Source organism: Sapajus apella, unplaced genomic scaffold, assembly GCF_009761245.1.
Source record: "Sapajus apella isolate SASKATOON/1434 unplaced genomic scaffold, GSC_monkey_1.0 scaffold9, whole genome shotgun sequence".
Taxonomy (NCBI): Eukaryota; Metazoa; Chordata; class Mammalia; order Primates; family Cebidae; genus Sapajus; species Sapajus apella.
Window position 1 is genome coordinate 25,898,215 of NW_022436949.1, and position 22,035 is coordinate 25,920,249.

Here is a 22,035-nt window from a genome sequence, read left to right on the forward strand (position 1 = left end):
TTGCCAGCAAATTCAGAAAAAAAGAATCTCAGATAAAGAAACATAATCTAAAGTATAAAAATCTTCAATTCCTGTATCAAACCATGATATAGACATGTGGCAACTATTTTAATGATCAATGTCTATTTCAAAATGTAATTCCAATTTCTGAACATCATTTTGCTATTCAAAAATTCTCTCTCATGTCATATAACAGGAATCAATTTCACCATTGGTTCTTATATAAATAACCAACTAACTAAATTACAAAAAAGCAGTTTATTTCTCTCTTCTAAACACCCACAGCACCATCTATAGGCAAAAAAGTAAACATATTCTTCAAAATAGTTCTCAATATAGTTCTCCAACTAAAACTCTCATACTTACAGCAACTCAATTTATATGCAAAGAATATCTCCATAAGAATACATGAAAAGCCTTTATTATAAGTTTCCTAACCCAGGAAGGACAGACCAAAAATAGAAAAGAAATAAAATTCCTTAGAAATGGAAGAACTCAGGGATATTAGGTAGAATTACTGCCACTTCTCATCAAATAAGATTTTATCTAGTAGCTCTGAAAAATTTGTCATCCTCTTCCCTCTTTCCTATATTAACATCCCAATATGTACGCCAGGGATTGCCAACAATTTCTAATGAGAATGAAGGGAAGGGAATATATTTTTAAATTGACCACTACAACTACATTTGCTTCCTTTAAGACTACTGTGTAGTTGTGATGAAACATACTTCCAGCTGTAATTCTGTATACTTCCTCCTAAGTTCAGTGACTTCTTCTCCAGCCTGCATCTTCTTATATAAATCCAGTTCTGTGTCAAGTAGTTCCTTCTGCATCTAAAAAATAGTGATTAATATTTTAGATGACAGTAATTATTATCCTGCATTGATATAAAACTTTTTAAAGGAACTTTTACACATCACATTTAACCTATATATTTCTATCTCCAGTACAACCACTTTAGTCCAAGCCAAAATACTCCACACCTCTACAATACTGCAATAGCTTCTTAACTTGTTGCTACTTTCACTGATTTTCCTGTAATTCATTTTCCATACAGCAGCCAGAAGGAGATTTATATAGATTGATATGAAGTAATTTAAAGGAAATAACTGAAAGGGAAAGCAAAAAGCAAGCCCTAAACAACCAAGGTGCTAATGGGCAATACACAATATGTTTCTGTGCAGGAAACATACCTATCTACATACATATATCCATAAAAAGAAAAGCCAGGATAAACCAGAACTAATGATACTAGTGACTTACAAGGGATGGGTGGGGACAGAGTGCCAGGAATCGAAGGGTAAGGGATCTTTTATGTTTTCCTTTTTACATAGTTTTGCTTTTGAACCCTGAGAACTGTTTTTCTTTTTCAAAAAATAAAATACAATAAGCAAGAATTGGGGCCAGGGAGAGGGGATTGAAACTGAATACAAATGCAAATAGACTCAATATTATCTAACTAATAACAACTACACAAAATGGGGGAAAAAGTAATTTTAGACCACAGTTCTGACTTTACACGTTTAGTGGAATACAGCAAGGCTGTAAAGAATGTAAATAAATTTTGAATTTTATATTTAGTTAGTTGTTGTAAGTGGCATTGTTGTAGCAATTTTGGAACTATTTTGAATGTATTACAGTATTGTGTTAATAAATAATGTATTAATATCAGTGGGATCAAGTTACCATTATCGGAATAGAGATAAAATATAAACTAAGAAAAGAACCATGTGGTGTTGAATTTGAATTTAAAACATCATGACTTTATACATATATACACAAATACAGACACACCAAGTATGAACATTGTATAACACCGTTTTTTTCTTAATCACTTATTACCATTTAAAACTATCATGCTTACTTATTTGTTTCTAATAGGTTGATCTATCTGATTTTTCCCCTTTTCAATCAATTCATTCTGTACAGTGTGGTAATGCTTTTCTGTTATTAACCCTCTATACCACCACAACTATTATGTAATATAAAACTTAAACCCTTGTCAAGCAATCAAGTGCCTATATCACCTTGTCTTCAAGATGTCTTTTCAAGATTACCCATGACTATTTTTCTAATTACTGACTTTCCAACTATAACTTCACAGAATTTAAAAGATTAGTAGAGTTTCCTTGTTTGTACTTATTTTTTTATATATGGCAGGGGGAGAATGGTACACACAATGGTCAGACTTTGAACAAAAGATATTACCTACAAAAAAAACTCAATCTTAAAAAGGTAGTGTTTAATGCTTTTTAATAAGTAATAATGTGAACAACAATACAAATTAAAATACCTGAGTCTTGGTTTTTATGCTTTTTGGAAGACAGCGTCCAGGAGAAGCAGCTTTGACCTCATCTTTTAACTTGGTAATATTTTTTGTCAAAACCTCTAAAGTTTTCATTATTTCTGCTTTGTCTTCAGACTTCATTGTTTTGTTTTTCTCCAGTTTTGAAATTAACATCTGCCAAATTTTTAAAAGGAGAAAAATAAAGCTAATTACTCCTACTACCATTAACAAAACAAATACTGCAAAGTAAGTTTAAAAATAAATATTACTATTTTTTAGTTTATGCATTCGTGAGAAGGCTAACCACCACCAATTATCTAAAGACAGCAGAACAGCACATCTGGTGACGCTAGTATCTCAATTCGTATCTCAATTCAAGTCTTACTCTTGGCTAGCTTTGTGAAGAACTGTTACTATTTTGGGTCCCTCAGAACATAAGTTCAAAGCACACAACCAGAAGAAACTCAATTCTATCACTGAAAAATTATCAATTTGAAAAATACATTAACAATTTTACTTTCTAATCCATTTGATGATGTTATTGCCTCTAAGTATTCCACGATCAATGTAATTTGCAGCCCAGAAAGAACCAGAGGAAAAGTTTTATGGTTCCTTTCATTCAACGAGATATTAGAAAAAATGAATAATTACTTTTTCACCTGAGAATGATATTTCCAACATGAACAGGAAACAAGATAAGCAAAATAATATAAGGTAAAAGAAGCCACACGATTATTGTAGTTTCCTGAAACAGGATGGCTTCAGTTATTGGTTTTGTAAAGTACTGTGATTTCTCTTAATCAACTATATCCAACTTTAAATTAGAAAAGATACTAATTTCAAATCAAAACGTAGTTTCTGGATTTTCAATATTTTGAAATGTCATACTACTAAACCCTCATTACTAGACATAATCAAGAACTGAGACTAATTAAATGTCATAAATTAGAGTAATACTGTCCAAAAGAATGCAAGTCACATAAGTACTTCTTAATTTTCTGGAAGTCACATTAAAAACATAAAAAGAAACAAATACAATTTAATAAAATATTTTGTTTAAAGAAATATATCCAAAATGTGACATTTCAACAATTACTGTGATGTTTTACTTATTTTCTTTGTACTATGTTTTGAAATCTAGTGTGTATTTATACTTCCAGCACATCTGAATTTGGAAAAGACACATTCCAAATACTCAATAGTCAGATGGGGCTACTGACTGCTATACTAAACTACACAGGACTAGAGGATTCTAGGCTAGTGAAGAAAGTTACATATCAATACTGAGAAAAAAAGGTTCCATTTAATTATCTGTTGAACAAACCTACTGTGCAGCAACACAGGTAGATGAATACCTTAATTTCATTTTATGTTGATAACCATAGTACTAGTTAAAGTATAAAGTATACCCACACTTTAATGTATGCTCTTCGTCTCCAATACGTTATCACTGACAAATATTTGTTTTACCATTACCAATTACCGTAAATCTGTTTATGACTATATAAGATTAAGTTGACTCAAAATTATAACATTTGCAAATATATTTTGCCAAATCTAACTTTAATATTTTACCTTCTGTGTTTCAATGTGCTTTTCTAAAATTTCTTGTTTCCTTTTCCTTACATCCTGCTGAAGTTTCAACGCTTCCTAGAGTCAGGGATCAAAAATATCATTAGAATATTACTAAGGGTAAATTATTATTCAAGAGAAAAGAAATGGTTCTAATTCCAGAAGCCTGTCAACAAAAATTATATGCAAGGTTTTTCTACGTAAAGCTTAAAATATGTATGCAAGTTTCAAAGATTAATCATGGGAACCTTTCTTTCAAAGAAAAAATTTATATTTACTGCTATACTATGGAAAATAAAGGGTCAGCTGCAGCTAACAAACATCCTTTTAGTCTTATTTTGTGATAAGCACTGAAAAAACACATACACAAAGAAAAACTTTCCTATGTGCAAAAATTTTTTATACTATACCAGTTGTACTTACCTGTTTTTTTTTCTGTGCTTCATTATTATCAACTGCAGAGGTGGAAACAAGTAAGGTTTTTTGTGCAGCCTTCAAAGCAGCTGGATTATACACTGTTTTTGTTAGGCCAGTAGATGTAGACAACACCTACCAATACAAATTCGACTTTTAAAAAAAATGTATCACCCACTCATGATACCCTATTTTCTGTAAGACTCCACTTTAAATCACTACTTTAAAACTTCAGTTTCAAAACACACTGAACTAAATGTATGTTTTAATTATAACAAAATCATATTTGGTGATTTGAAAGGTAGAGTATAAATGAATAATAAGCTCTAAAATTAAAAAAAAATTAACATCAAATACCAATAGAGAAAAAGACAAACATAAAAATGTCAAAAAGAAAAACACTGTTATTACCGTATCACTGAGAAAGTATTATATATTTGAATATATATAATATATATATATATGAATATATTTACTACTATTTGTCGTCACTAAAGCAAAAACCACACTCAAGAGCATGGCACAAAAGGAAACCGGTTGTTGTCCCTCAATTTAACATGATCATTTGCAATTTCCAGTTCAGAAACATACCCTATTGCATTTATTCTCCATTCCGTTGGTAGCAACGCTCCTTCTGCTTGAACTGACCTTATTCCCCTAAACCCAGCTCAGGTTCAGCCTGATACAATCAAGACCTCTACAAGGCCTGAATCATTTCTCTCTTTTACCCAGATCCTTACATGAAATTTTATTCCTTTGGCTATTAGATAAGAATGGTATTAGCTACTATTTTTTAATGTTAGCTATTTAGTAAAAAAAAAATGACCTAATGATATACTAATTAATGTGTCTTTTCCCCTGTCTACTTTGTAAGGGCATTAACATAAAGACTATGCCTTTCTCTTCTGTGCTTCTTCCAGTACCTAAGTCTTGCTGCCAACTAATTAAGAGACCATGGGGAAGATCAAGTACCATCCTGGGCCTCAGTTTGCCCATCTATAAAATAAGAAGATGAACATGATGTTGTATCTAAAATCCTTACAAACCCAAAAATTCATTCCAAAAGGGCAGAGATTTTGTTTGTTTTGAAACCAAGTTTTGCTCTTGTTGCCATGGGTTTAAGCGATTCTCCTGCCTCAGCCTCCTGAGTAGCTGGGATTACAGGCATGTGCCACCACGCCCAGCTAATTTTTTGTATTTTTAGTAGAGATAGTGTTTCTCCATGTTGGTCAGGCTGCTCTTGAACTCCCGACATCAGGTGATCTGCCTACCTCAGCCCCCAAAGTGCTGGAATTATAGGCGTGAGCCACCATGCCAGGCCTATTTGTTTTGTTAACTTCCTTCAGTGCTACAAACAGTGCCAGGCGCAGGGTAAGTACTCAAAAAACATTTTTGCACTAAACTGAAATAATTAAAGGTTAGAATAGACAACCTTTTCTATAAAAGGGTCAGTTCAAAACAACAAAGTATTGGCTACCTTTTTTATCCTTCAAAAGCAAAACAGTTTGAGTTCCATAAGGTGGTTGGCTACTGGTTCTTAAAAAAAAAAAAGCCTCGGGATCCTGGCAGGGTGATCTACGACATAAAACTAAACATGAAAGCACGTGTGTGAATGCTGCAATTTTTCAGAGAAAAAAACATTGCTTCTAAAGTCTTAAAGGAGTTCATGACCTAAATAAGGTTAAGAGTATAAATGAGAAAAATGGCCCTATTTTTTAGCCACTGAAACATTAACATCTGGTTGTAACAAGTAGCAATCTGAATTTCTAAACTTTCATTAGGAAATTTGATTAGGAAACATCACAAATCACTATTCTAAGTACTCAAGAAGTTGTTGGCCTCTAAATGAAATAAAAATCTACAACACTATAATTTTACCAGTTTCATACACTACGGCTGACATTTAATAATATAGGTTGGCCAGCCACAGTGGCTCCTGCCTGTAATCCCACCACTTCAGGAGGCCAAGGCGGGCAGATCACAAGGTCAGGAGTTCGAGACCAGCCTGACCAACATGGTGAAACCCCCATCTCTACTAAAAATAGAAAACTTAGCCAGGCATGGTGGCTCATGTCTGTAATCCCAGCTACTCAGGAGGCTGAGGCAGGAGAACTGCTTGAACCTGAGAGACAGAGGTTGCAGTGAGCTGAGATTGCACCACTGCACTCCAGCCTGGGCAACAGAGTGAGACTCCGTCTCCAAAAAAAAAAAAAAAAAAAAAAAAAAATTAAAAAAATAAAGTTTCTTGACAATACTTGATGTCTCTTAAAATCTGATCAATTATTCTATTTGTGAGATGGGGCGAGGGGGTCCTCACTCTGTCACCCAGGCTGCAGTGCAATGGCACAGATCTTGACTCACTGCAACTTCCACCTCCTGGGCTCAGGTGATCCTCAGCCTCCCAAGTAGCTGGGACCTCAGCTCCCCACCACCACATCCAGCTAATGTTTCGTATTTTTGTAGAGACAGGGTTTCATCATGTTGCTCAGGCTGGTCTCCAACTCCTAAGCTCAGGCAATCTTCCTGCCCTGGATTCTCAAAGTTTTGGGTTTATAGGTGTGAACCACCCCACCCAACAAATTAAACAAAGATTTTGTTTGAGGTCAGACTTGAGTGACCATTCTTTGCAATTCTAGAGAAAAATTTATTCCATGCTAACTTACCACAGCACAAAATGCCAAACCATATGACTATACAAAGATGAGATAGTAACTTTATTGGCAAAGAAACCGCTGAAAACAGTCTAATTTAAGTTTCACAAATTATTTTCTTCATGAGGGTTCCATAACAAGTTGAAAAGTTGTGACCTCCCCCCAAAAAATCCTATTTAAGTGAGAAACAATGAATATCGTAATCCAATTCTCCTGTTTTAAATTTACATTATCTTCATAATAAAAGCAGTGAGAAGCCCAGAACAAACCCATATAATTTATTTGACCAAGAATTTCTCCAGTTTGAGTGAAAATACTCCTTTTCAAATCATTCTTAACATCTAGCATCAAACTAAGGAGTGCTGGTTCAAAGTGAATGAAAGTATCTGTTAAGACTCCTTTATTCCTAGAAGCAATCCTATTTCTCTTTTTACCCAAGAACAGCCTTCTGTAAAACCAGAACATCTGTGAATGTGACTCACTAAGCCTACAACTCAGTGACTGTAAGACACACTATCACTTATATACCACTACTAAAGAGGAAAAAAAAAAAGGCTTCCAATCATAACCTGTGGCTAACAATTATAAGACACAGCCCAATGTCAGAGGTGTTAAAATGTTAAAATCTGTTTTATAAACAATAACTATATTGTTCACTATTTGAATCTATTTGGTTCTGGAGATTAGACAGTTTGGATAGTAAGAGATACATGTATTTTCAAAAGATGAAAATCTATTAAAAATGAAAACTTGTGGAGGGAAGTAACATGCCCAACAGAAAAGAAGATACTCCAATTCCTAAGGACACAGCGACTTCTCCAAAAAACCACACCTTTATTTTCCAAATGCATTTCTATATGTGCTATAATTTTTATATATTTACTTCTATATATCTTACTACACTTAATTCCAACTGTGTATGAATTATTTTATACTTTCTATATATACAACCGTGTCATCTGCGAGTAAACCGTTTTGTTGCATTTCCAATATTTACTCTATTTTCCTTCCTTAGTACACCTGTGAGTCTCTCCAGTACAATACTGAAAAAAAGGGGGGATGCGAATACACATCCTTGTCTTTCCCAATCTCAAGGAAAAGCAGTCAATATTTCATAACTGAATAGTGTATTAGCTGTAATGGTTTTTTCTCTTTTCTTTTTTTGTAGATTTCCTTCATGAAATTAAGTTTTTTCTCTATTCCTTCTTTGCAGAGTGTTTAATGTAACTAATATGCTTTATCAAAGGCTTTCTTTATTGATGTAATCATCTAGGGTTTTTTCCTCCCTCATTCTACTAATGTGGTCAATTAAACTGATTTTTCTAATGGTAAATCAACCTTGAATTTCTGGAATAAATACTACCTGGCTATGACTATGTATTTTATTTATCACCAGACGTTTGCTAGTATTTTGTTTAGAATATTTGTGTCTATGTTCATGACAGATGTTGATCTATAATTTTCCTTTCTGTAGTATCTTGTCAGGCTTGGTGCGCTGAACTCAGAAAGTAAGTTGAAAAGTATTGTGCTGTGTTGTTAAAATGTATAGCACTAATAACTTATTTTCCCTAAAGAGATAGTGATAGAGGTTACAATCCATTAACACCTCCTTATTTTATTTCCTACATAAAATATTACCAGCCATAACTACTAGTACTTGTAAAGAAGAAGAAAAGCACTTCTTCACAGATAAGAATGGGAGGAAAAAAAGTATTTTGTAAGATTAAGTTATCAAGTATCATTTTCAAATAACCAATACCCAAGTAGAAATTAAATACAAATACAGTTATCATGTTTAACAGCCACACTCACAGTAAGTAGCTCCAACAGGTTTTTAAAGCAGAAATACCTTGGTTTAAAGCAATAAAAAGACAGTATCTGAGGAGCTACGTGTAGGAAGCATTATTAATACTGTTACTATACGGTCAGTTTTCATATTAATAATCACCTGTTCAATAAATATGAATGTTCATTTATGATATTCACTTAAAGTAGCACATAGATGTGCATTCTGTATGAAACCTAATTTAGAATTCTAACGAGAATACAATTTTAGTTTAAAGTTAAGTTTATACATACTTTTAGATATTAATAGTTTTTAAATTCCAAGAATACAAAGTATTTTTAATGTACTGATCTTACATTTTTTGTAATTTAAAAAATTTTATGTTTTTAATTGACAAAAACTGTTTAGAGATGTTCCTTATCTTGTGAGGGGCTACATCTATTATAAGTTGAAATATCATTTAAGTTGAAAATATATTTTCAACTTATAATAAACACATCAAATTGAAAAATCATTAGACAAATAACTAAGTTGAAGACTGTATTTATCATGTACAACATTGTTTGAAATATACAGACTGTAAAATTGCTAAGTCAAGCTAATTAATATTTGTACTAACTCACTTTTTTGTGTTGTGAGAACCCTTAATATTTACTTCCTTGGCAAATCTCAAGTATGCAACATATTGTTATTAACTATAGTCACCATGTTGTACTATAGATCTCTTTATTTCTCCTACCTAACTGAAGTTTTATATCTTTTGACCAACATTTCCCAATCCCCAGCCCTTAGCCTCTGGTAACCACCATTCTACTCTCTGCTTCTATGAGTTCAACTTTTTAAGATCCCACATATAAGTGGAATAGAGAAAGGGATTAAAAGAAACAAAGATTAAAAATCTTACGAGAAACATGTAACAAACATCAAAGTAAAAAATATGTACAGTTAGTCATGAGTTTTTGCTACACAAATAGCTTAGTCACTAGAAAATTCAGCACAGCTAATACATTAACATAAATTAATTTCATATTTTCTTGTAAAAAAAGAATCCAGGTAATAATCCTGACAGAGGTCAATGCATTAAAAATTAAAACAAGTAAAAGTTAAGAAAACTATAAAAAATCCCTCTAAAATAACAAAATTACGTGACAATTCCTAATCTCAAAAATCAAAGGAAACACAGTAAGATGTGTTTAGCATCTACACAATGGCAGCTGCTAAATCAACAGCTGAAGTTTCTCTATGACATGCAATATTCTTTCAATTATATCACACAATTTTCCTTTTAAAAGTTCCATGGTATATATGTTAATATATCATGCAAAGAAACCAAGATATATTTTTACATTGCAAAAAGAATGAGTAAAGAATATTCTGTATCATAAATTTGATATCTAAAGCTGATATGATAAAGATTAAATATTCCATTGGTTATTCAGTTCACCTTCTTAGAATTTAGTAGGAATTTAGCAAGATAATTTGAACAGTCTTAAGTCTGTTTTAAAAAACTAACAAGGAGAGTATACACAGATGTCACCTTTTATTCTTCATGAATCCTGTTAGTAAGCAGAGGTACTCAAACATAATTTTATTATCAAATCTATTCAAATAATAACTACTTAATTAATATCTATTGAAATACCTTAAAATTTACCATCTGGAATTACGTTTTAACTTTCCTCTCTTCCAGCCCTCTCATGAAAATGGGGTCTCAGAATAAAGAATAATCACTAAAGGTTTCACTACGTGTTGCAGATAGGGAAGATATAAAATGTTACATTTGTGTATTTATTCAACAATGACATAGAATATTGTGTAGATACAAGCTTTGCGTTTTCTTCTGCCTTCATTTATTTTAAAAACAGAATCTTTCAAATAATATTTGATGATGGGGAACATTCTTCTATTCTAAGACTTCTTTGAATCATTGCCCTGTAAGTATTTTGGACCAAAACCCCCTAAGGATTAGGGAAACAGAAATAATAAAAATAAGCAAAAATAAAATGCTTCTCAGACACTCACTGAAGATGACTAAAAGTCACATACTATTGTTTTCCTTAAGAGATTCTTTACGATATTTATCAAGAATATTTTTCCCCATAAATAGCTTGCTACCATAAATGATTTTTTCCCATAAAAATTCAGTTAGTGGTTTCTTACATTAGCATAATATATATGTAATATATATGTATATTAGGTTATGCATTAGTAAAGTTATACTATCTACTACAAATTTGTACTCACAATACATTGAAAAAATTTTATAAAAGCTATGAGTATACGCCTGATTTTCAAAAGTCCAAATCATGACATTACAAAGACTCCAAATATAGCTGAATATTTTAGATGTCTCCAGAATTGCTCAGTAGTACACTAAGTATAGCTGAACTTAGTGTTAAATTTTATTTTACTTTTAATGGACAGAACTGTACATATTTAAAGGGTACAGTGTGATGTTTTGATACATATATACATTATGTAATGATCAAATCAGGATAATTGGCATATCTATCACCTGAAACACTTCCAGTATTTCTTTCATTCTGAAATACTTATTTTCAAGGAGGATAAACCTAATCAAAGTAAGTATTTGATACTGCTAAATTTAGTAGCACAGACTAAGTAACACAGAAATTCCAAGGAGGAGGGGGAAAAATAGAAAAATGTGGAAGTTTCACGGGAGATGTTAAAGAGTCTTTCACTCTTTAAAGAATGACTAGAATTTAGTTAGGGAGGGGGAAATGCACTCCAGAAAAATCACCATCAAAAAATAAAATAACAAAAGTCAGGAAAGGCCAAAGGACAATGAGCAAAAAAGCACTCACTCCCTTGGGTAGAAAGTAAAGCCTAGAGCAGAAGTAATAGAATCAGAATTATTGAGTTATTGATGAGCTGTGAGTCAAGGAAAGTAATTTAGCTGAGAAACTCAAAGTTTCTATAATGAATTAACACCAAAATAAGTTTGAGTGTAGGATGGTCACAGTGTAAACTAGAGGGGGAAAATTCCAGGATGCCAGTTAAGACACTGCACCCAGAGACTAGGGAACTGAAGGTGGCAGAAAAAGACGTGGTCTACAAAAACAAGTAAATGACTGTAAGGCTTTTAGATCACACAGCTTAGAAAATGGTGGCATCCTTTCTGAGCTAAGGGCTAGGTTAATTTATATGGGAAACAATGAATTAATTTTAGGCATATTATGCCTAAAATAATGCTGAGATGCCCAAGAGGAAAGTCTGATACACAAACTCAGATTCAAATGTCTAAAACTGCCAAAGTTTAATACTGTAAATAAAGAAAATAATATACTGAAGAACATAAGACAGCAAGTCACCTATCTCACTGGATGCATTGTTTATCTCTGAAATCGATTTCCAATCTTCAGACTGCAAAGAGCCATGGACTAGAAACAGTAGGCCCAAATTCTAGTTCTGGCTCAGTAACTCACGGTATATAGATGAAACCATAACACTGTTTGGGCCTTGACTTTAAGACAAGGATATAGAACTAAGAAAGATTATTTAATTATCACATTCTGTGATTTCATATGCTTCCAATAAGATTAAAGACAGAGTATTTACTCACACCTAAACAGAAAAAAAATTACACAGAACTATAAGATATATCCATAAATGGTCTTGATTCAATCAATATTTGCCCCCCTTCATTTTTAAAAAAGAACTGACTAAATGTATTGTTATGCCACATCCATAACTGTTTAGTAGTATGTTAAAAACTTAAATTTACATCATTCTTTTCAGTTTACAAAAATATTTTTAAACAAATGATTTCATTTAATCCTCCGGAAACCCTATGAGCAAGACAAATATTACCATCACCATTTTACCGATGAGTAAAAAGATTCAGAAAAGTTCAGAACACTGTCCAACGTCATGCAGTTAGTAAGTGAAGAGCCAGGGCTCAAACTCAGGTAAAATTCCTAATCATGGCCCTTTCTATTAGGCTGCCAGAGTTGTCAAATCAAAATGCACAGTATCTCTAAGGAAAACAAAGTAAATAGAAAGAATAAAACAAAGAAAAGGAATGGAGTACATGGAAATATAGTGGGAGGCAAGTATTAAAATGCTGATGCAAAAGTAAAAAAAGAAAAAGATTTTTCTTTTTCAGCAAATGGAAAGCCAAAAGGTAGGAAAAGATACAGATACTATTAAGAAGCAAGAGTTTAGAACTATGAAAAAAATTAAAAATTAAGATGCCACCTGAAAACATTTATGAAGCCAAGACAAACACATCATGCTATTCTTACCTTTTCAGTTGCTGAAACAGATGGCTTTGATACAAAACCCAACCTGTCCTTCACAGATAACTTAGTTACATTCTAAAAAAATTAAAATGGACATATTCAGTGTTTCCCCAAACATACAAAAGTCTGTTGGGATCTTGAACATTCTGATTCTACTAATATACACAGAGTCTATGAGTATACCAATACTAACCATGAAAATTTGGTCCTTCTTAAAAGAAAGAGACAGAAAGAAAGTACGTGGGAAAACAAAAATAAACAGTATGTAATATTACTCAATCATGAAAAATGATGTAAACTAAGAGGTCTGAGCAAGGTGGTTGCCAAAGTCCCTGCCACTGACATAGAATAAATTAGTAGAACATCTCAAGTTTTAGAGATTAAAATATATGCCCACTTACTGAGCTTAAAAATAGTGCCAACTTCTTCTAAAGTATGTTTATTTTATATCCAAATATATTGTATTTAGTGATAATTTGGCATGTCAGGAGTAGAAATTTTTAAAATAACTAATAATTTATCAATTGACATTCTGCATGTCCTTGCAGAAATTCAACATCTTACTCCTTAGGAATTATTTAAGAAGACTACTTTAATAAGGTGGCATCCATTAGCTAAGTAGGATACTACATCCTAACTATTTTACATAGCAAATGCTGAAACATCGGGAGACAAAGGAAAGCTAAGTTTCAGAGACTGAGAGCGTAGAAAAAGAAACTGCCACTCAAGTGTGGAAGGAAGTGGGAAGGTGATATATGGAGAAAAGAATCCCAGAGTCAGGAATAAGTGATGCCAAGTTCTGAGAGAGTGGTCTAAATACTTAAAACAGTATAATATCAAGCATGCTTAACTTGATGGTTTAAGCCTTCCCTTCCCATAAGTTTTTAGTTCAGTCTACTACACAATTATCTCCAGAACAGAATTCTAATTACATAAAAAGATGATGAAAAAAATAAGATTTAATGTACTCAACTGCACCCTCCATGCTGAAACGTATCTCCTCCACAAAGTGAGAAATAAATCTTTCTCATAAATATTAACTGGAGAGAAAAATTTAAGATTCAAATACTATAGGAAAAGTAGAGACTGAGAAAATGTCATGGTAATGGTAAAAATTTTTTTAAAACTTATAGGTGGGGTTGAAATATGTAAAGACTGTCATATTCCTATGTAAAATATATACAATTAACTGTAATTCAAATCACCAAGAGAAACTAAATTACTGAAAACTTATTATGTGACAAGCACAATCATAAGACCTTCGCTTTACCTGAGGAAGGTCTGAAGTGGCACTCTGGGCTTCTGCAGGTTCAATAGTACTTGAAGGTACTGGACCCAGTCGCTCTTTGACTGACTGCTTCACAACAGGCAAAATAGGCTGCTGGACTAAAGGCTGCATTACCTCAGAACAAGAAAAAAATGTTAAACAAGTTGATTCGTTCAAGAGGATGGAAAGTAACCTGTGTTATTTTGTCACTAAATCGCCCATGCAGAGAAAGTTTTTAAAATGCAGCTTATAGTCAAAATCTAACTAACTGCCTTCCAATTTCATTCGCACATACATAAAAATGTTTTCTTCGCATAAAGTAACTCATTTGCTGGAAAAAATTGAAGTCCACCTTTCACTATCTTCTGTTTTAGCAATCAAAACCCAAATTGCTATAACACACCTCTATAAATGCTCTAACATGACATACTGGTTGATTCACTGCTGGGTGTTGGGACAGAAAGCGAGGAGAAAGAGGAAAGGGAAATGAAGAGAGAATTTCTAAGATGAACCTATACTCTAAATTTTTGGAATATATATAGCTATCATTTACTGAGTACCTCCTATATTCCAGGGACTATTCTATATGCTTTATACACATCATGCTGTAATTCTCTCAACTAGCAATGGCCATCTCAATTAAAGGAGAGAACAGGTCAGATAGGCTGAGTAACTTTTTCAAGTCTATACAGGTAACAGAAGCTAAAGAATCAAGATCTGAACTCAAGCCTACCTGATTCCAATGCCTCTACTTGTAAACACTCTGCTAAGAGCTTTCTAAGAAACGCATTTACTTTCACACAAATTTATCTCTTACCTTTGGAGCAGTAGTTTGTAACTGCTGAGTGCTTCCTTCTCTGTGCCAATAAACCTTAATAAAGCGATTGTTTAATACTGCTTCCGTACTTGATATTGCTTTCTTTGCTTCTTCATATGTTGCAAATTGGATAAGGGCACCTTCAGGATCACCATTATAAGCAACCTAAGATTTAAAATATTAAGAACAGTGAATTTCCAAAGGAATCTGTTGCTTCATAGAGTAAAATTCCTCAAAAAGTGAAATACTGGTCCTTTCAAGTAGGAGCCTATATTTATACTTCCTTGTATCTAGAGTAGCAGACCATAGTCTACTTTTACTCCAGAAGAAATAGTAACCAAGAATTGTTCACAGCATAAAAGGAGTTCCTCTATATAACAGGAGAGAAAGCTGACTGCATAAATGTTATATATAGGCATTCAAAGTGTTTCTCTTTTTATCCCCAATTTTAATAGTGACTATGAGAAACAATCTCTATTGTCAATAAATGACATGAATCCAGAGAGTCTGGAGAAGGCAGTAAACTACTCTGCAAGGGTTTATCTCTATCTAACAAGAAATTACAGAAAAATCCATTTGAACAATTGCCCAAATTTGTAATTCTCACAAGAAAATTTAAGAACGAAAAAAGAGACCACATAACACATGACTCACATTTGATACATGAGAAAACTGAGATTTCAAGGAATGTGATTCTATAGGCTCTTACAGCTAGTAAGTAATAAATCCAAGACTTCTTACTTCAAATTTTCTATTCTTTCAATAAGAGTTTTCCAAAGTATGATATATAAACCACTGGTGGTGTAAAGCAATACAAAACAGAGATTAAGAATAGCCTGGGCTAGGCATGGTGGCTCATGTTGGTAATCCCAGCACTTTGGGAGACCAAGGCAGGAGGATTGCTTGAGCCTAGAAGTTTGAGACCAGCCTGGGCAACATATTGAGACCCCATTTGTACAAATAATAATTGAAAAATTATTAGCTGGGTGTAGTGACATACATCTGTGGTCCCAGCTACTTCAGAGGCTGACGTAGGAGGATCACATAAGCCCAGGAGGTTGAGGCTACAGGGAGCTGCAATCATGCCACCTCACTCCAGTCTCAGTGGCAGAGTGAGACTGTCTCAAAAAACAAATACCAAAATACAAAACAAAAGAGTAGCTGAAATCAAACTGCCTGGGTCAAACTTTGGGTTGCTACTCTCACATGAACATGACCAAGTTACTTAACATTTCTGGGCCTTGTTCTGCTTTTCTACAAATGAGAATAACCATACCTACTCTTTAGTGTTAGTTTAAAAATTAAATAATAATTCATGTACAACAGAGAGTGTACACTCAGAAGTATTCAATACATATTAATTATAACTATAAAGATAACTTTTGGTAACATTTTAATAATTATACTTTTTTCAGACTTATAAACATCAATGTCATCAGTGTATTTAATTGGTATGAAGCTAAAGGGTTTTGAAAATTGATTTTGAAAAACATGTTTTAAAAATAATAATGCAGGTAGTACACAGACATGGTAAAAGAACCAATCAACAGAAGATTTCAACCTCACTAGTAATTGAGTAAATGCAAATAGAAACAATAGTGAGATATCATGTTTTGTCCCTCAGCTTTAAAATTTTATTTTATTTTACTTTTTTTGAGACCAAGTCTCACTCTGTCACCAGGCTAGAGTGCAGTGGCGCGATCTCAGCTCACTACCTCCTCCACTACCCAAGTTCAAGTGATTCTCCTACCTCAGCCTCACGAGTAGCTAGGACTACAGACACGCGCCACCACGCCCAGCTAATTTTTGTATTTTTACTAGAGACGAGGTTTCACCATGTTGGCCAGGATGGTCTCGATCTCTTGACCTCGTGATCTGCCCACCTCAGCCTCCCAAAGTGCTGGGATTACAGGCGCAAGTCAACATGCCCAGCCTAAAAAAAATTTTTAAATACTACCAGTAAAGATAATTGCATGAAGAATATTTTAAAAACCTTTTTATGACTACATACAGTGGGAGATCAAATAAAATTGCCATAAAAAGATACTCAAAGACATTTGAGATTAAGCAAATAACCATAGGGACATGTATATACTATGAGCTCATAGTTTTAAGTTTGTGTACAAACAGACACAGAATTGTAAAACAAAAAAATCTAAAATAACACATGGTAAAACTGTTAACAATAATGTAATTACAAATGGGCAGGAGAATGAAACGGACAAAGTTGAAAGGGAACCATTTCCTTTAATTTCTATGTCTATATCTCTATTGCCCTACCTCACTCAAACAAGAATTTTTTCTCCTCTATTACGTTTATAGTACTTTTTAATGGGAGGAAAACAAAATTTTCCAAAATATCAACTTAGGATGAATTGTATCCTCTAAAATTTGTTTTTATTGAATTATAAAACATTAATTATTTTAATTGCAAAAGAGCACTATACAAAATGGGGGGAAAATTCAACATCCTATTTCAACACTTTCAACATTTACATAATATAAACTCAATACTGAAAAAAACATACAAGTAATATAGCCAAGTCAAGGTCTAATTTTAGGTGCAATCAAATACAAATTACTGTTACTTATCTTGAAGGATATTCAAAAGTAGTAAAGAAAAAGTAAATGTTTAAGCTAATCACAGATTACTAGGTATCTGGGCTCCAAAAGTCTCTATTAAGTGCATGCCATCATAGAGGTGACAAAAATAAATCTAAAATTGCTACTGAAATGATTTTGAGAAACTGAAAACTACTCTAAGATTGGATTTTACCAGTATGATTAACTTTGCTGTAGTTTTATGACAACCTTTATTAGGTAAAAAGTATATGATAATATGATCAACTGAAACACTGAAAGTCATATTTTTTTCTAAAAGGTAAAGTTCCATTTCATGTCCAATTTTTCCAACTTTCCCAATTTAGAATAACAAATTTTCTATAATTTATTTTTTTAATTAATTAATTTTTTTTTTGAGATGGAGTTTTGCTCTTGTCACCCAGGCTGGAGTGCAGGGGCACAATCTCGGCTCACTGCAACCTCCACCTCCTAGGTTGAAGGGATTCTCCTGCCTCAGCCTCCCAAGTAGCTGAAATTACAGGTGTCTGCCACCACACCTGGCTAATTTTCGTATTATTAGTAGAGACAGCATTTTACCATGTTGGCCAGGATGGTCTTGAACTCTTGACCTCAGGTGATCTGCCCACCTCGGCCTCCCAAAGTGCTGGAATAACAGGCATGAGCCACCACGCCCAGCCTTATATTTCTTTATAAAGGTAATTTTCTTATTATATTAAGTTCCCTAAACAATAAGCACAGATAACAAAATCATTTCACAGTCTTACCTGTAAGTTAACCAAGGTTCCAAATCGACTAAAATGTTCATTAAGTTTGCTGATATTATTTAATTCTGGAGGAACTTTTCTAAGTTCAAGTTTGGTATTTTCATTTCCAAATTGAACCTTCTTCTGAAAGCCTGGGCTGTTTGTTCTATTAAAATTTGGTCTGTAAACAAAATTCAAGTTAGTAAGTTCATTTATAAATCCCGATCCTGACCAAATACAAGGGAATAAAGTTTAACATGCAAAACAGATGTCCAATTAAGCTCAATTTCCACCCCAAATGGAAATCATTGGTTGATAAAGAAAATTTAAATTTTCTTCCAACAATGAAGTTTTCAAATGAACATGTTAGCACTTTTCATGGAAGCCAACTGCGAAGTGATCTGCCATATCATTTGTTACTTTCCACTTCTGATCTACCCCTACTCAACATTTTTATGAGGAAAAGTCTCAGTATCCTCTTTTAGTCAATTTGCATATATAACCTTTATTCTGTTTCTGTAAAAGTCAGCTTATTGAAAAATATTGTATCTTAAAACTTTAAGTTTTGAATTTGATTTAAAATCATTTTTTCATGACACTCTCAACTTCTTTCCTTTTTTTTAAAAAAAAGATTTGCAACTATAGAGAATACCTTTTGACACTTGAAAAAAGGATAAAACTGCAGCCTAGAGAGAATACACTGCATTAAATCACAGAATCACAAAGAGCTAGAAACTATCCATTATTAAGTAATGTTAAAGCTCTAAAAGTGATTCTAGTCTCTCTTCACACATTTATTTATAAATGAATCATCTCACATATACCTTAACATTCTGATTTCTTAACTCTTTCTTTGAAGCCATTCCTTGACCATTCAATGCCTATCCAGCCTCCCCAAATCCCCTAAAAGCCCTTTCTAGCTCCTAACAGGAACTGCCTAAATATGAAAGTCTCTTGACAGGTCTGATCTATTATCTCCTTTCTCTTAACGATGAGAGGTTCATGACTATCCTGTATATAGCTAGTATTCAACAGATATAAGTTAAAGAGTGGGTTTTTTGGAGAAGGGTAAATGAAAAGAGGAAAAAATTATGCCCTCAACTACCACACCATTTCTATAAGAAAATGCTTTTCTCACATCAGACACCTAACTTAACGAATTTTCTAACAACCCACACTTGGGGGTTGCTTATAGAACACAGTAACATTTTTGGAAGGAACCAAACTATATTGTCATAATAATACAGAAATGATCCTAAAAATCAATGCACAATTACACTCCTCAATTTTCCCGGCCACCTTACTTATCAAACCAAGTCTTCTTTGTAGGAACTCCAGGCTCTCCAGAACCAATGGTTCTTTTCCTTGATTCTGAGTCCACTACTATCCTCATACTGCTTTTATTAGGAGGCTTTTCTGTTTTAAAACAAAAGAAAATGAAAACAAGAAGCATATGTTAATTTTTTTATTTATCACAGCTACTTTCTTAACTTCATACAGAAAAATTTCTGGCTTTTATCTAAATACATACATATTTTAGAAGAAACAGAAATAAATGTATAGTAGCTCCCCCTTATCCAGAGTTTCACTTTTACTGTTTTTTATATCTAGTCAAACATAGTCCAAAACTATGGAAAACTACAGAAATAAACAATTCCTAAGTTTTAAACTGCCTGCCGTTCAGGCCATCTTGCTCCATCACTTGCTGTCATCAATTAGGCATTGTATCATCTCCTACCATCCCAAGAAGGGTAAATATAATAAGATATTTTGACAGAGAAAGACAGGGACCATTCACATAACTTTTATTATATTGTTGTAACTGTTTCATTTTATTATTAGATATTGTTAATCTCTTACTGTGTCTAATTTATAAGCTAAACTTTATCACAAGTATATCTGTATAGGAAAAAGCATAGTATACGTAGGGTTTAGTACTCTGTGGTTTTGCATTCGAGGAGTCTTGGAACATATCACCCACAAAGAGGGAATTATTGTATATTCAAATACAGCAATCTAAGGGTTTTGTAAAACCTGTTTCAATATATTCATTTCACACCTAACTGTGAAAAAGAATCAATTCTCATATGCCAAATTAAAATTCGATTATGTAGGCCACTCCTTTGTAGATAAAAATCCAAGTCTGTTCCCATCTACCTTTACCCTTACCACAAATATATTTATCAATGTACAAATGAGAAATAATCACCTTGAGGCTTTAAGTTCATAGTTTTGAAATCAAATGCACAATCTAAAAGATTCAAAACTTAACACTAATCTAATAACCTTTGAGAAGTGACAGCTCAGAGTTATAATTGATGTGAGCTGCTTTTAAAATACAGAATAGATTCATAAAATATGAATGTAATGAAAGCATACTTGCTTTAAAAAGGAAAAGATTCAAGTATAAAATATAGTGTAAAAGAGCAGTAAAATGTCTGTTACTTTCAACATTTTATATTTACTTAGATGGCATGGAATGAGCACAGTACATTTAACATGTTATTCCCAAATGACTCCAAAGTTTAAAACATGGCAACCTTAATCCACATCGGAAAATGTAACTTAAAAATTCTTTTATAGTTGGCAAAATTGATTGTCTAGAATCTTATTCTTACATATTTCTAAACACATAACTAACCAAAAGATTTGAGGATCTGTTTCAGCACAATCTCTCTTATGGCTACAACTATAGTCTCCTGCAGGAGGAAAGCACATGCTCAATTCTAAATTTCCAACTTCTTGGTCATCTCTGGAATCCTTTAGGTATCCCAAAACTCAGTATGCAGAACATTCAAATTATCTTCATATTGAAGTCTACCTTTTATCTTTCTTATACATTTCTATTAATGAAACTACAATTTTCCCAATCATCCCAGTCAAATCATGTCACATTTGATGTATGACTCTCCACATATGCCATACATACAGAGACTCAAATCAATGCCCTGACCCCTCCTGCTTTCCTCCATCTTCAACCTTTCCCACAACTGGTACTTCCCATCAACATTTAAACATAACAGCTCAAATTACTCCATTAAAAAAAAATGCTCATAAAACCACTTTTCCCATTAGCAACAACATCTTCTCTCTCCTTACCTCCACAACCCTTTCCTAAGCAACGTCCACACTTGCTAACTTTGCTTCCTTAACACTCACTCACTAATTCTCTGAAAATTGGCAGTTGCTACCATTACTGCACTTTACTTGGTTAGGCTAAAATCACTTACTCATGTCCTCACTTGTTGCTTAAGCCTATGAATACATCCCACTCCTCTTACTGGACCGCTCAGGAGCATTTCCTGCTGATGATCATTTTCTTTTCCTTCTTAAATATTATATTCCCAGAGTTTTTAGGAATCCCCACTCCCTGCTTTTTCCTGCAGCTTTTTGACTTCACTTCTAAATTTTCTATAAAGTTTCCCTTTCTCTGTCCATTTACTGTGACACTGATATTCGTCAAGTAGTTATACTTGGGTTTTCTCATCTCACTTTACACAGCCTTCCTAAAACATCTTTCCTATCTACTGCCACGGCTTCATTGATCTTTTTCAGTGATTCTCAGTGGAGATGGGGAAAGGAAGATTTTCAAAACACAGAAGAAAGGCTTTTAAACTTATGTAGGTCAGACCTACAGATTTCGATATGGCTCT

At 33.2% G+C, this 22,035-nt stretch overlaps 1 protein-coding gene across 19 annotated transcripts in view; it reads right to left on the reverse strand.

The window, feature by feature from the left end:
* The window catches only part of RBM26 (RNA binding motif protein 26), a 95,742-nt gene that overhangs the window by 29,723 nt on the left and 43,984 nt on the right, over window positions 1-22,035 (reverse strand). For 12 of the 19 annotated variants that reach the window (XR_004268849.1, XR_004268848.1, XR_004268846.1 and 9 more), the window contains exons 10-18: window positions 19,687-19,798; window positions 18,404-18,563; window positions 15,057-15,221; window positions 14,243-14,374; window positions 12,976-13,047; window positions 4,283-4,408; window positions 3,863-3,937; window positions 2,294-2,461; window positions 729-833 (exon numbers count right to left, since the gene is read on the reverse strand). Coding sequence is in view for 14 of the 19 variants with exons in the window: in XM_032277449.1 (XP_032133340.1) it covers window positions 729-833; window positions 2,294-2,461; window positions 3,863-3,937; window positions 4,283-4,408; window positions 12,976-13,047; window positions 14,243-14,374; window positions 15,057-15,221; window positions 18,404-18,563; window positions 19,687-19,798 (1,115 nt within the window). In the remaining 5 variants the exon portion in view is untranslated. The remainder of the gene's footprint in view (window positions 1-728; window positions 834-2,293; window positions 2,462-3,862; window positions 3,938-4,282; window positions 4,409-12,975; window positions 13,048-14,242; window positions 14,375-15,056; window positions 15,222-18,403; window positions 18,564-19,686; window positions 19,799-22,035) is intronic. The other 7 variants (XM_032277452.1, XM_032277450.1, XM_032277454.1 and 4 more) reach the window with 3 other exon arrangements.